At 43.2% G+C, this 11,725-nt stretch overlaps 1 protein-coding gene across 1 annotated transcript; it reads left to right on the top strand.

The window, feature by feature from the left end:
- Positions 1 to 516: 516 nt before the first annotated feature.
- Positions 517 to 10,972, top strand: CAPZA1 (capping actin protein of muscle Z-line subunit alpha 1). The gene is made up of 10 exons (XM_066565299.1): positions 517 to 587; positions 3,896 to 3,959; positions 4,215 to 4,266; positions 5,087 to 5,150; positions 6,508 to 6,714; positions 7,102 to 7,181; positions 7,608 to 7,686; positions 8,157 to 8,228; positions 8,818 to 8,880; positions 9,471 to 10,972. Exons 1-10 carry the CDS (start codon positions 549 to 551, stop codon positions 9,609 to 9,611), a joined length of 861 nt encoding a protein of 286 aa, XP_066421396.1. The 5' UTR covers positions 517 to 548; the 3' UTR covers positions 9,612 to 10,972.
- Positions 10,973 to 11,725: the final 753 nt, after the last annotated feature.

Below are 11,725 nucleotides of genomic sequence, written 5' to 3'. Positions count from 1 at the left end.
GCGGGGCATGCCGGGACAGGGGCGGGACAGCACCGGGGCGGGGCTCCGCCAGCGCGGGCAGCCCGCTCACCGACCCCGTCGCTGCTGCTCCAGGGCGAAGCGCGGACCGATCGTCCCCCACACCACAGCTGGGAGTCCCGGAGGCTCCGGGGGTGCGGCAGGTCCGCTACCGCCGTGCTCCCAGGAGCGAGAAACCTGCCCGTTCCTGTGATGGTGCCAGCACGGCGTCTGCCCGCAGCTAATATGGCGGCGGCCGCACTTCCGGGCTACGGCTCCCGGCCGTCTCAGCCCGCGGGGCTCGCGTGGGCAGCCTGTTCGTCCAGTCCATCACCGCTGCTTCTCCCGAGCATATCCCACAGGATGACCGGGAGCCCCAAGGGCTCCGGGAGGCGGTGGTTCTGTCAGCCGGTACCGCGAGAACCCACCCGTTTCTACGATGGCGGCCACTTGGCGTCTGCCCGCAGTTAAGATGGCGCTGCCAGCGCGTTCGGTCCACCGCCCAGCGCTCCCGGCAGGCACTGCGCGGGGCCGGGCACACAGCTGCCAAGATGGCGGACCTGGAGGAGCGGGTGTCGGACGAGGAGAAGGTAAAGGAAGGGGGTGGCCGCCTCTCCGCCGTGGGCCTGCGCCGCTGCCCCCGGGAGGGCACTGGGTGGGGAGCGGCGGGCAAGCTCGCCTGGTGCCGGTGTGCCGGCCTGCGGGTGCTCTGGGGTGGGCGGGCTCCCGAGACCACCGGGCCGCCCCCGCCCGGCTGAAGGACCGGCTGTTCCTTACCAGCACTTTGCCTTCCGAATTCCTCATTGCTTTCCGAATTCCTCATTGCCTTCCCATTTCCTCATTGCCTTTCGATTTCCTTATTGCATCGGTGCAGCTGATGGGTCTCGGCCAGTCGTTTTGCATGAAAATGGACATAGTCTCAACCTAAACCTGGGGAGGTGTCGGTTGGACATCAGGAGGAGCTTCTTAACAGAAAGGACAATTAGATATTGGAAGGGGTTGCTCAGGGAGGTGGTGGAGTCCCTATCCCTGATCAAGGAAGGACCGGACGTGGCACCCAGTGCTCTGATCTTGCTGACAACGTGGGAGACAGTCACAGGTGGATTGCTTGGTGATCTTGAAGGTCTTTCCCAACCAAAATAATTTTGTGAAAATTTATTTTCTGTGTTGCTTTTCCCAAATCAGCCAAGTAACCAGCGTGTCTATAAGGTGCTTTGCAATCTCTTCACTTCCTAAACACTCTCTGAGTGTGCTGTTGCACTTTCTACTCACCCCAGCTGCTGACAGGAACTGCGATGTAGATCCTGAGAATTACGCTGGATGGAAAGGACTAAGTCAGAGCAAACAGAGCCATAATTATTTTAGGAAAGGGGGAAATGAGAAGTTTGTTCTTCTTGTGTAGGAATGCGGAGAAAGTTACATACTGCAAGTTCTCTGCTTGGTAATACGCTGTTGTCTGCACGCGGTAGTTTAAAAATGCACTGTTACTCTTGCTTACATCATAGAAGTGTTACACTTATTGCTTCCTTCATTTCTTAACATTCTGTAGGAGTTGTTCCGGCTCATGGATCTTCAAGGATCCTACAAGTCGGGCTGTTGCTTTCATTTTTCCTTTAAACTGCAATTTCAGCTTCATTTCAGTGACATCATTTGTGAAACAAGCAGGGCTTTAGAGGTGCAGTTCATCTGTTTGTCAGTATTTTAGGTGATGTTCTTTGAAATAAGTATTCCAGAGCAGAATTGATACAGGCCTTTAGAACATTCAATTTCAACTAACTCCAGGCCTCACACAGGCAGAGAAGGATAACCTCCAGGGAGGATCTGAAAGAGAAGCATGCAGCAAGGATTTTCTGTAGCATGTGACTATTCAGATGAGACGAGAACTTTATATATGTTAATTTTTTAAGTTTGAGCTTAGCGGTACTTTAAAGTAAAGGAAAAACCCAAAAACGTCAGTTGAGCAACAAAATTAATTCCTTCCATCCTCCAAGTTTCACTCCTTTATTCTCTTTGGGCGTATTTTAGGTAAGAGATCAATTTCTCAGACAGGCTGGGAGAGCTGGGGGTGTCAAGTCCAGAGAAAAGAACGCTCCAGGGAGACTTGAGATCCCCTTCCAGCACCTAAAGGGGCTCCAAGAGAGCTGGGGAGGGACTTGGGACAAGGCCTGGGGTGACTGGGGGGACAGGACAGGGGGGAATGGCTTGCCACTGCCAGAGGGCAGGGATGGATGGGAGATTGGGAATTAGGAATTGTTCCCTGGCAGGGTGGGCAGCCTGGATCCCTGGCAGTGCCCAAGGCCAGGCTGGACATTGGGGCTGGAGCAGCCTGGGACAGTGGGAGGTGTCCCTGCCATGGCAGGGGGGACACTGGAGGAGCTTTAAGGTCCTTTCCAACCCAACCAGTCTGTGATTCTGTGATTTTCTTATAAGTTCCTCCGAAATCTCCCATTTTGCTCAAGTTCATTCTGCTGCTGTTTTGCCAGTTCAAACTAACGGCTGAGCAGCTTCCCTTCCCCTCAGACACTTTCCCCATTTTAGAAGCAGGAAGTTGATGCTGCAGAGCTGAAATGACACCTGAAATGGCCCCGGGGGCCAGGAAATGGGGCAGATTGCAGAAAGTCCTATTTTGGTGTTTCTGCAGAGGAGCATCCTGACACTGCCCTCCAATCAACGGGCTCCGAAAACCAACAACCATTCAAGTGCTTGACATTTCAAACTAATCACTCCCCAGCCTGTTTCCCGCACTCCTGATTTCAATAGTTTGACTGAAATGTTTTCTATTTTATTGATCAATTACGCAAGATGCTGTCTTTTTAATGTTTTCTTTGTATTGCTTAATTTCTTCAGGCACCAGTAATATGTATCTATTTTTCAAAATCATTGCTAATTTGGAAGACAGTCTGTTTTTATCTGAAGCTCAGTCCAGTTAAGGCACAGTTGTTACTTGGTCCTGTTGGAATAAGGCAATTACCTTTTGTTTGGAAAGGTATTTATTTCTTTTCATGGCTTGCTTAAAATAATTATGTGACAAACAATACAAACAATTTCTAATTAAAACAGGGAAGACTATTGAGAGAAGTGAGTTATTTCCAGCTCTGGTGATAACTCAGGTGAAGCAGTTACATATATATACACAATTCTTTGTTTTGCTGCTCAGAATGAAAAGTAGAAAGTAATCAGAGTTCTAATGAACAATTCTGTAGTCACTTTCAATAAATGTCTTGTTAGACCAGAGAGGCTCATTGGTCAGCTTTGTTAGCTGGAAATGTTAGCTGTCAGAGGAAATGGGTCGTTTTTATTATTCTGAGGGAGAGTGGCATTTTGTGGCATTTCCTTTTTCATTTCTTCCAAGATCTTTCTATTCCCTTTGGTCCTGCAAAAGCTATAAAAGATTTTATAATGAAAACCATAAACTCTTACCAATTCCAACAGAACCAATACTTGAACCAGCTAAATTCTAACTGTGCAAGACATGTATATTGGATTTCGGAACACATTGCAGTTTTATTACACTTTTAGAAGAGACAGAGTTTTTCTTTTCCAGATTCAGAGTTTCTGGACATTGAAATTTGGCTTTCTCAGTTATTAATGCCTTCCTTCATCATCACGTGCCTTCATAGACACCCAGAATGGTTTGGGTTGAAAGGGACCTTGAAGATCATCCAGTTCCACCCCTTGCCATGGGCAAGGGCACTTTCCACTAGGTTGTTCCAAGCCCTGTCCAGCCTTGCTTTGATCAGTCGTACAAGACTATTTCTACCTTGACAATGCAATAGATTTCTCCCTAAATCTGCCACCTTCTGTCACTTCAGAGGTGGTTTTGTTGGTGAATTGCTTCAATATGTGTGAACTCAGTAAGTTATATTTTGTCTTTAATTACTTTTCTACTTCACTGTAGGTGCGTATAGCTGCAAAATTCATCACTCATGCTCCCCCTGGAGAGTTCAATGAAGTATTCAATGGTAAGCAATTAAGGAAAAAAATGATCTGTGGTGTTTTCTTCATGTTTTATTTATTATAAGAATCTAAGGCTGTGTCACACCATACTGCTTTTAAGGTTAAGTGGCCTGGGAAAGCATGCAGTTCTTCTGGACTATTTCTGCCTAATGAAATTATTTCATCTTTTAATGTTTGCATGTATACAGTTGAAAATAAAGTGCATAAAGAGAAACATTTGATAAAAATGCAGTAACACACCTGGACCCTTTCTTCTCCAGATGTCCGGTTATTGCTTAACAATGACAATCTTCTCAGGGAAGGAGCAGCACAGTAAGTACTGAGATTTCAAACACAAGTCACATTACCATCAGAGATCCTTCTGTTTTCTTATACCCATCATTCTGCGACAAAGAAAACCATTTGCTGCATTCAGAGCAATCTTATGTAATTCCTTAGCCCACCTAACAAAATACATAATGAAAGGTGTGGATGATTCTTTTTAAAAGCGCTAAATGGGAATTTGTGATGTATAAAACTGACAGGAAGGCATTCTGCCAAAAAGTTTGACTCTGCAGCAGCAGCAATGTCTGATCATGTTGAATCATCTGATTTATAAAGTTAGTGAAGCCTGAAATACTGATTAATCCATAGCCTCATTTAGAAAAAGAGCTGTCCTCAATAAAAACTTCTCAAAATTTGTTGTTTATTTCCACAGCTTCATCAGAAGGTGCTTAAAGATTACACATACACAAGCTTTTTGATGCTAAGATGTATTTCAAGCTAGGTGACATGTCAGTCAGCAAGTCTTTGCATAAGAAAATTGTTGTAAATATTCGTCTACTCATTTATTTACCTTGCTGCTGTCTAAATTGTAGCTTGGGTGTTCCTGTTTAGCCTTGGCTTGCTCACATTTCCCCGGGCTATCTCCTGTTCTACTTTTGAACTCTGTATTTTCCTGGCCATCACTAAACAAACATGCTTTTAGACCTGGGGTTTATAGCTATCTACAGCGAAAGGTATTGGAAAATCTTTTAACAGTGCTTGTGTGTATTGTTTGCCCAATTAAGTTGTTGTTTGCTGCAATATAATCCTTGAGTCAGAATAAATGTGCACATGCAGCTGAAGTTCATGTTCCTTTGGTGCTCCACAGTGCATTTGCACAGTACAACATGGATCAGTTCACCCCGGTGAAGATAGAAGGGTACGAGGATCAGGTAAGAGGAAACTTTGTACACTCCAGTGGTATTACTGCACTGTGAAAAAGCAATAAAAATGGTTTTCCATCAGGATGTTGGCTCACAAGCCAACATCACCATCAGCTGACTCACTCATTCTGCTCACAAGGTACCACTCCTCCTCCTTCCCCCACATATCACTATGACAAACTTTCTTTGATAAGAACAAAGCATAACCAGGACATTCTCTTTAAGTTCTGTGGTGTACTACTTAGCAAATCCAATTCATTGTTCCTTAAAGCTCCATGCTGAAGTCACTGGAATTTTACTTAAGAGTATGAGTGATTAAAGATTACTGTGTATTTAAAGCTCACTTAAAAATCCTTATGTTGATACTTGCTTACAGTTCCTACTGACAATTGATAATAGATTCTTAATAGTTTGTTTGGTTTATTTTCTGCAATTTTAATCCATTCCCAGCTACCCTAAAAAACAAACTTATCTTTATTTGTACCAAATCATTGATTTGGTGTAGTGATTATACCTAATACTATCCAGTCTGTGCTAGCAAAACAAGTTATTTCAGGGTTTTTTTTAATTCTTTTTTTTTTTTAGAACAAACAGCAAGTCATAGAGAAGCCAGAAAGCTTCCTGACCATCTGCTCTGTTCTCTGAGCCAAGCTCTGACCCAGCTTTTCTAGTGTCCCAGATATGTTTATGGGAGTATGGGAGGCATATATTAAGAGGGCTGTTCATAAAAATAGCTTTGATGAGAAAGTTACAGTACAACCTGCAAAAAAACCAAACAAACAAAAAAAAAAAACAAAAAAAAAAACAAAAACCCACCCCAATAAAGTCAATATTTGGGAAGCCAGAGAAGTAAGGTGAAAAAGGAAAAAGAAGAGAATGTGCAATGCTGCTTTGTGGTCTGCTTTAGTTGGTGTATTTTAGAAGTAGTCACATCTATGTATCCTTCTTGCCCAGAAGTAGAGCTATTGCAAAACATGGAGCATGGCAATAAATGGTAGATTTCAGAGTAAAAGTCTCTGTTTCCTTTAGAACCGAAGAAGGAATACAGCTAAAATAACTTTAAAGGAAAAGCAACCGGCTTCTATTGTAAGGATACCCAATTTTAGGCCAAATATATACATTATTATAGTTCAGTCTTTTCTGGGACAGAAATCTAAGTGCAGTACTGTGGAGAGCAGAGAGTTACCTTCAGCCTCACAACAACTACTAATTTAAATTATTAATATCGAAAACTCTTGATTTTCTTTATGTGACCTTATAGCTCAATGACAGAACCTATTGTAACACTGATATGCAAGGAGGGCAAAATGCAAAATGACACATCTATATCAGCCTAAATGTATCATCATTTCAACTTCTATTCCAGGTCTTAATCACAGAACATGGTGATCTGGGCAATGGCAGATTCTTAGACCCAAGAAACAAGCTTTCTTTTAAGTTTGATCACTTAAGGAAAGAAGCAAGTGATCCCCAGCCCGAGGACACAGAATCGGCTTTAAAACAATGGAGAGATGCCTGTGACAGTGCATTGAGAGCCTACGTCAAAGATCATTACCCCAATGGCTTCTGCACTGTTGAGTATCCATCTTGTTTCCCTGAAAGTGTATTGCTCTGAGTCCCTCAGTCCCAGAGCAGACTGTGCTGGGCAGAGCTGTTGGAATTCTCCATTCTCTAGCATTTTGGCTAACTTTGGAATGACATTTCCAAAGAGGGTGCAACTATCTTGGCATGCACACAGAGGTAAAGATGAATTAGACCTTTTTCATAGGCATGACTGCCAAGCACCTTCACACCTACCCATAGTAAGATGCCTGCCAGGGGAGGTGTTGGACGGTGTAACTCATGGTGCATGTTCCCAGTGAGGTACCACCACAGCAGCCTGCACCCTGCTGCCAAGAACACAGATTAAAAATGGCTTTCCTTAGCTCTTGGGCCTTTTTAACTCTTTTTCTAAATACAGGTTTATGGTAAATCTATAGATGGACAGCAGACAATTATTGCCTGTATTGAGAGCCACCAGTTTCAGCCCAAAAACTTCTGGTAAGACCATTTCAACATAGTGTGTTTTCTTCCTTTGCCTGGTTCCTCAAACCAACCCATCCTCTAGCTCTGACACAGTCTGAAGGACAGGGAGTTTTGGGCTTCCCAAGAAGTTCTTTTCCTTCTGTAGTGTGTTTTCCTTGCAGCCCCCTTGGGGGGGAAAACTCTTCCTGTGACCTCTCCAAAGGAAAAGGCCTTATCAGAGCTGGATAGATACTCCTTTACATCTCTGGAGCTTCTTTGTACTGAAGCTGCATTGTATTCAGCTTCAGGGCTGCAGAAATTTAACTCTATGCCATCTAAAGCACTAAATCCCCTGTGGTATTGGTGATAAGACAACATCAGAAACAACTTGGTCATTAATTTCATTCTTTTTGCTGTTAGAGCTTTTTGGAAATAGTTTTTTCATGCTTTGATTGCTTCTAGGAACGGGCGTTGGAGATCAGAATGGAAGTTTACTATCACACCACCAACAGCTCAAGTGGCTGCAGTGCTCAAAATCCAGGTGAGTTATTTTTCCTGGCAGTAACAGGAGGAGCTGCACTGTGCTTGTTTTACACAAATGCATTTGGCTCAGAGTGAGATGTCCTTCTCGAGTTATTAAACTAAACTAAACAATTCAAGAAAGTAATTCTTAAATCTAGCATTCTAGTAATAGTCTCAGATCTGGCCTGTGGTTTATTATGTAGCATTACCCTAAGACCTCCACTTTGCTTCACTTTATAGGGCTAAAACCTCTACCTTGAATCTTTTATAATTGCTCTTATCTCAGCTCTAGGCATTTACTGATTAACATAATCTTGAACAGTCTTGACAAAGAATGAAACCTTTTAGAAAATCCATCCTGCTTTTAGTCTCATGTAAGCAAAGAAGATGGGCATGATGCTCTGTTGTGCCATTTTAGTAGCATTTGGGGGCTCAGGAATTCTGGAGGGAGTGGTCATAATAAAACCTGTATTCTGTCTTTTTGTCCAGGTCCATTACTATGAAGATGGCAATGTCCAGCTGGTTAGTCACAAAGACATTCAGGACTCTGTACAGGTGTCAGTAAGTATGCTAAAAGATCTTTATGATAAGCAACTGTTTTCATTCCTTTAACAGCTCACAAAGCATGCTGCTATGACTGCATTCTCTTGACTTTAAAGTAATTTTAGGGTGAGCAGTCAGTGTGGTGTTTAGAGTCACGTAGGAATCCCATATTCCCAACTGCTTAAAATTCAGTCTTGTTAGAAAGTCTCTATTGGAAAGCTTCTCTTGGTAGTTAGGGTTAAAAAGGACAGAATATGCTTTTCTATCTCTGTCCAAGGGAAAGAAACAGTAAGAGACATATGCTAAGGCAAATTAAGAAATCCTCTAGTTTGGTAGAGGGAGCAACAGATGCAAAGTGACTCATTTTACCATGAAGGTTCACTTCCTTTTTGCTCACTAGGGTGCAGCTCTGTTCCAGTTCGGAGCAAGGTCTCTACCCAGTGTGTAGTAAGTGAAAGGAGCCCAGCTACAACCAGAAGGCACAAGCTGATGATGTTACCTACTTTATCTATACTCAGCCTATCATTTGAGAAGAAATCTATTGTGTAGCTTATGTAAGTTATGTAAGTTGCTCTTAAACATGCAAACTTTTTTTTTTCCTTTGCAGAGTGATGTTCAAACTGCTAAGGAATTTATTAAGATCATAGAAAATGCAGAAAACGAGTACCAGGTAAGATCAGTGGTAGTTAAACAAAACATAGAATCATATCAGTCTCCATTTGCAGTTAATAGAAACATGGAAAACTGACCTCTCATTCTGTTCCTAGCTGAATCTGGTATTGTCTGTAAGAATTACTTAGAAAAGGGCAGCAGTATTTGTTTAAAAAATATAGTTATAAATCTGTAAAGTTACAAAGCTGTGTTGTAATTAACTATCAGCTTTGCTGTACGGTTTTTTTAAAGGATTACAAATGATACCTGGAACAAACATGGGAGGGGAGTGGGTGAGTCAATGTATTTTCCTCTGTGACAGTTAAAAATTCTGAGGAGGAAACTTGTGCAACAACTTTTGCATTGTCCCAGCCTCTGTGCAAGGAGACTGGAAAGAGATAAGTCAGTGAAAGACCTAAGGGGATGCTGCTACATTACAGGGAAGGTGAATAAAAAGCCTTTGACTTGCACAACACTGATGACTGCTTTATTAATTTAGTTAATAGTGGGCCTTACACCTTACAGAAAGGAGTTTGTGGCTTTAACACTAAGTTGAGCTTTCTCATAGTGTTTTATGTGTGCCCTAACCAAATGTGCTTGCCCTTGCAGACAGCAATCAGTGAAAACTACCAGACGATGTCAGACACCACTTTCAAAGCCTTACGCCGGCAGCTGCCCGTCACCCGCACCAAGATTGACTGGAACAAAATCCTCAGCTACAAGATTGGCAAAGAAATGCAGAATGCTTAATGCAGAAACAAGGAGGTGTATGAAACAGTCGTGTGCAAAAAAAACAAATATGGTCCTATGCCAAGTAGATGGTTTTTAAACCGGAGCAGCATTTTTAGGGCTTTCAAAGTTAACAGGTTTTCTAGCCTGAGAGGGAACCGTGGAACAAATAGTTGTCTTTGTGTTTTGTGTTTCCTGCCACATAAACTTCCTGTTGTAGCTGCATTTAATAGGTCATTTAAATTCAGCCATTCATGGCTCAGAAGTATAGCTGTTTTCAGTCACTGGCTGGAAAACTTCCTAGCTGGAAAAGCCCTATTATTACCCCAGGAGAGGGTGCAGAGCGTTCCCTTCACCTGTATCCAGCACTCCAGGTATGCAGTAAGTTTGTCAAACCTGCCAAGAGCTCACGGCGCTGCAAGACACAGTAAGTGCAAGACAGTGAGTCCTCGTGTATCCTTATTCCTAACCTCCACAAAGCAGATGCCTGCAGGCTTAGATTTTGCTGTAGAAAATGAGTTTACAGGATCCTTTACAGAATTCCTTACTGACCCAGCTCTTCTGGGGACATAACTTTTTTTTAATCTGAAGATTTGAGCCATGTTCCCTAAAAGTGAACATTTTTCTTCTCCCTTCCCTCGTGTACGTACGGTTACCAGACATCTGCATTTTTACAGAACTACAAGATGAGTCACTGCTGATCCACAAGGGCTGGATGGTGATTAAAAATGCAAATGTCTACAAAATAATAGGTATGTTGTGCTTTAATGCTTTGTGGCAGGTTCATAGATTTGTATCGCAGGTGTATGGATGGATAGTGTACAAAATAAATAAACTTGCACCAAAGTGAAAGAAAAAATCCATTTGTCTCAGTTGTGGACAGTTTATTGTCATGCTCAGAGGGGATTTTGGAATTAATCTCTTCTACATGCTTGCTCTGCATTACTATTTTCCCCCCTCTAACATCAAACCTAGCAGTCATAACAGTTTCTCTGAAGGGGAGGATGAAGAGATAGACATTTGCCTTTCTCAGATCTTGGAACATAGATTCACTACAAAGTGAACCTCCTTTGGTGAACTCCCTTTGTTTTGTTTGCACTTGGTTATCACTGGGCGCCTTGCAAGTTCTGGTTTTTAAACTGGCTCATGTCTTCTTGTTTTAAAATACACAAAGGAAAAAGGGTTGGGAAGAGAGGGGTGGGGTTGCCTGTGCATTACACTTCAGGTGTTGCACAGTAACACCGCAAAATAAGTGTTTATCCTTGTGAGTTTTAACTAATTAAAATATATTTGTATTTGCTGCTGAGACTGACAATTCATCCCTCAGGCATCCTCTGTATCAACTAGTCTAGTGCAAATACACCAGTCTTTGTTTAAAGCCATTGTGTCTGTTCTTTCGTGGTCTCCTTTTAATTCCTGAAGTCTAGGAAATGGCATCACCATCCCGGAAAGTGTTCAAAAATGTGAATGTGGCACTTGAGGACCTGCTTTAGTGGTGATCACAGTGGTGGTGCTGGGTTGATGGTTGGACTTTAATGATCTCAAAGGTCTCTTCCAATCTTAACAGTTCCATGACTAAGGCAGGGATGGTATCAGTCCAAATGCCCTGGTATACAGACATGGGAACTGGAGGGCTGAGCTTCCCAACTAAAATAGAAACAATCACAGAGCTTTATTGCAGCTCCTCACTCTGGGAAAAAGGCAGCAAGGAGGTCATTCCACTCACTCTCAGTGTCTTACTTTAACCTACGTCAGACACTCCTGGTTGTATGCTGCACATCCAGTTTGTATCCTGGTTGTATCCTAACAGCCGGGCTTTTCGGAGGGTTCGCACAGCGCTCTCTCTGCAGGAGCTGCTCACGGGCAGTTGAAGAGGCTCCTGCCTGTGCAGCACCCACGGAAGATGAGAGGTTGTGTGAGTCTCAGGTGCTGTGGGCTGCGGCCCTGGACCATCCAGGAAATCGCTGCAGCAATTCCAAGAATGTGAAGCCGAAGCAGGGCGCAAGATAAGGCTCTGCACACAACACAGCTTTTATCTGCCTCAAGGCTAGTCTTCTGCTCCTTGGGCACACTGGGAGCAGTTCACCGCCAGTGCTCCAGCCTTAGGAGCGTTTCTATCTCTGTCCTTCTCCAAA

The sequence above is a fragment of the Molothrus aeneus genome, chromosome 24 (genome assembly GCF_037042795.1).
Source record: "Molothrus aeneus isolate 106 chromosome 24, BPBGC_Maene_1.0, whole genome shotgun sequence".
In the NCBI taxonomy this organism is placed as follows: domain Eukaryota; kingdom Metazoa; phylum Chordata; class Aves; order Passeriformes; family Icteridae; genus Molothrus; species Molothrus aeneus.
Note: the sequence above shows the minus strand (reverse complement) of the source record. Positions and strands in the feature narration are given on the sequence as shown.

Excerpts from the sequence above, each read along its gene's own strand:
- CAPZA1 (XM_066565299.1), top strand. The coding sequence starts at position 549 with ATGGCGGACCTGGAGGAGCGGGTGTCGGACGAGGAGAAG. Across the intron at positions 588-3,895 it reads GGGTGTCGGACGAGGAGAAG|GTGCGTATAGCTGCAAAATT; the intron begins GTAAAGGAAGGG and ends ACTTCACTGTAG. Across the intron at positions 3,960-4,214 it reads GTTCAATGAAGTATTCAATG|ATGTCCGGTTATTGCTTAAC; the intron begins GTAAGCAATTAA and ends TTTCTTCTCCAG.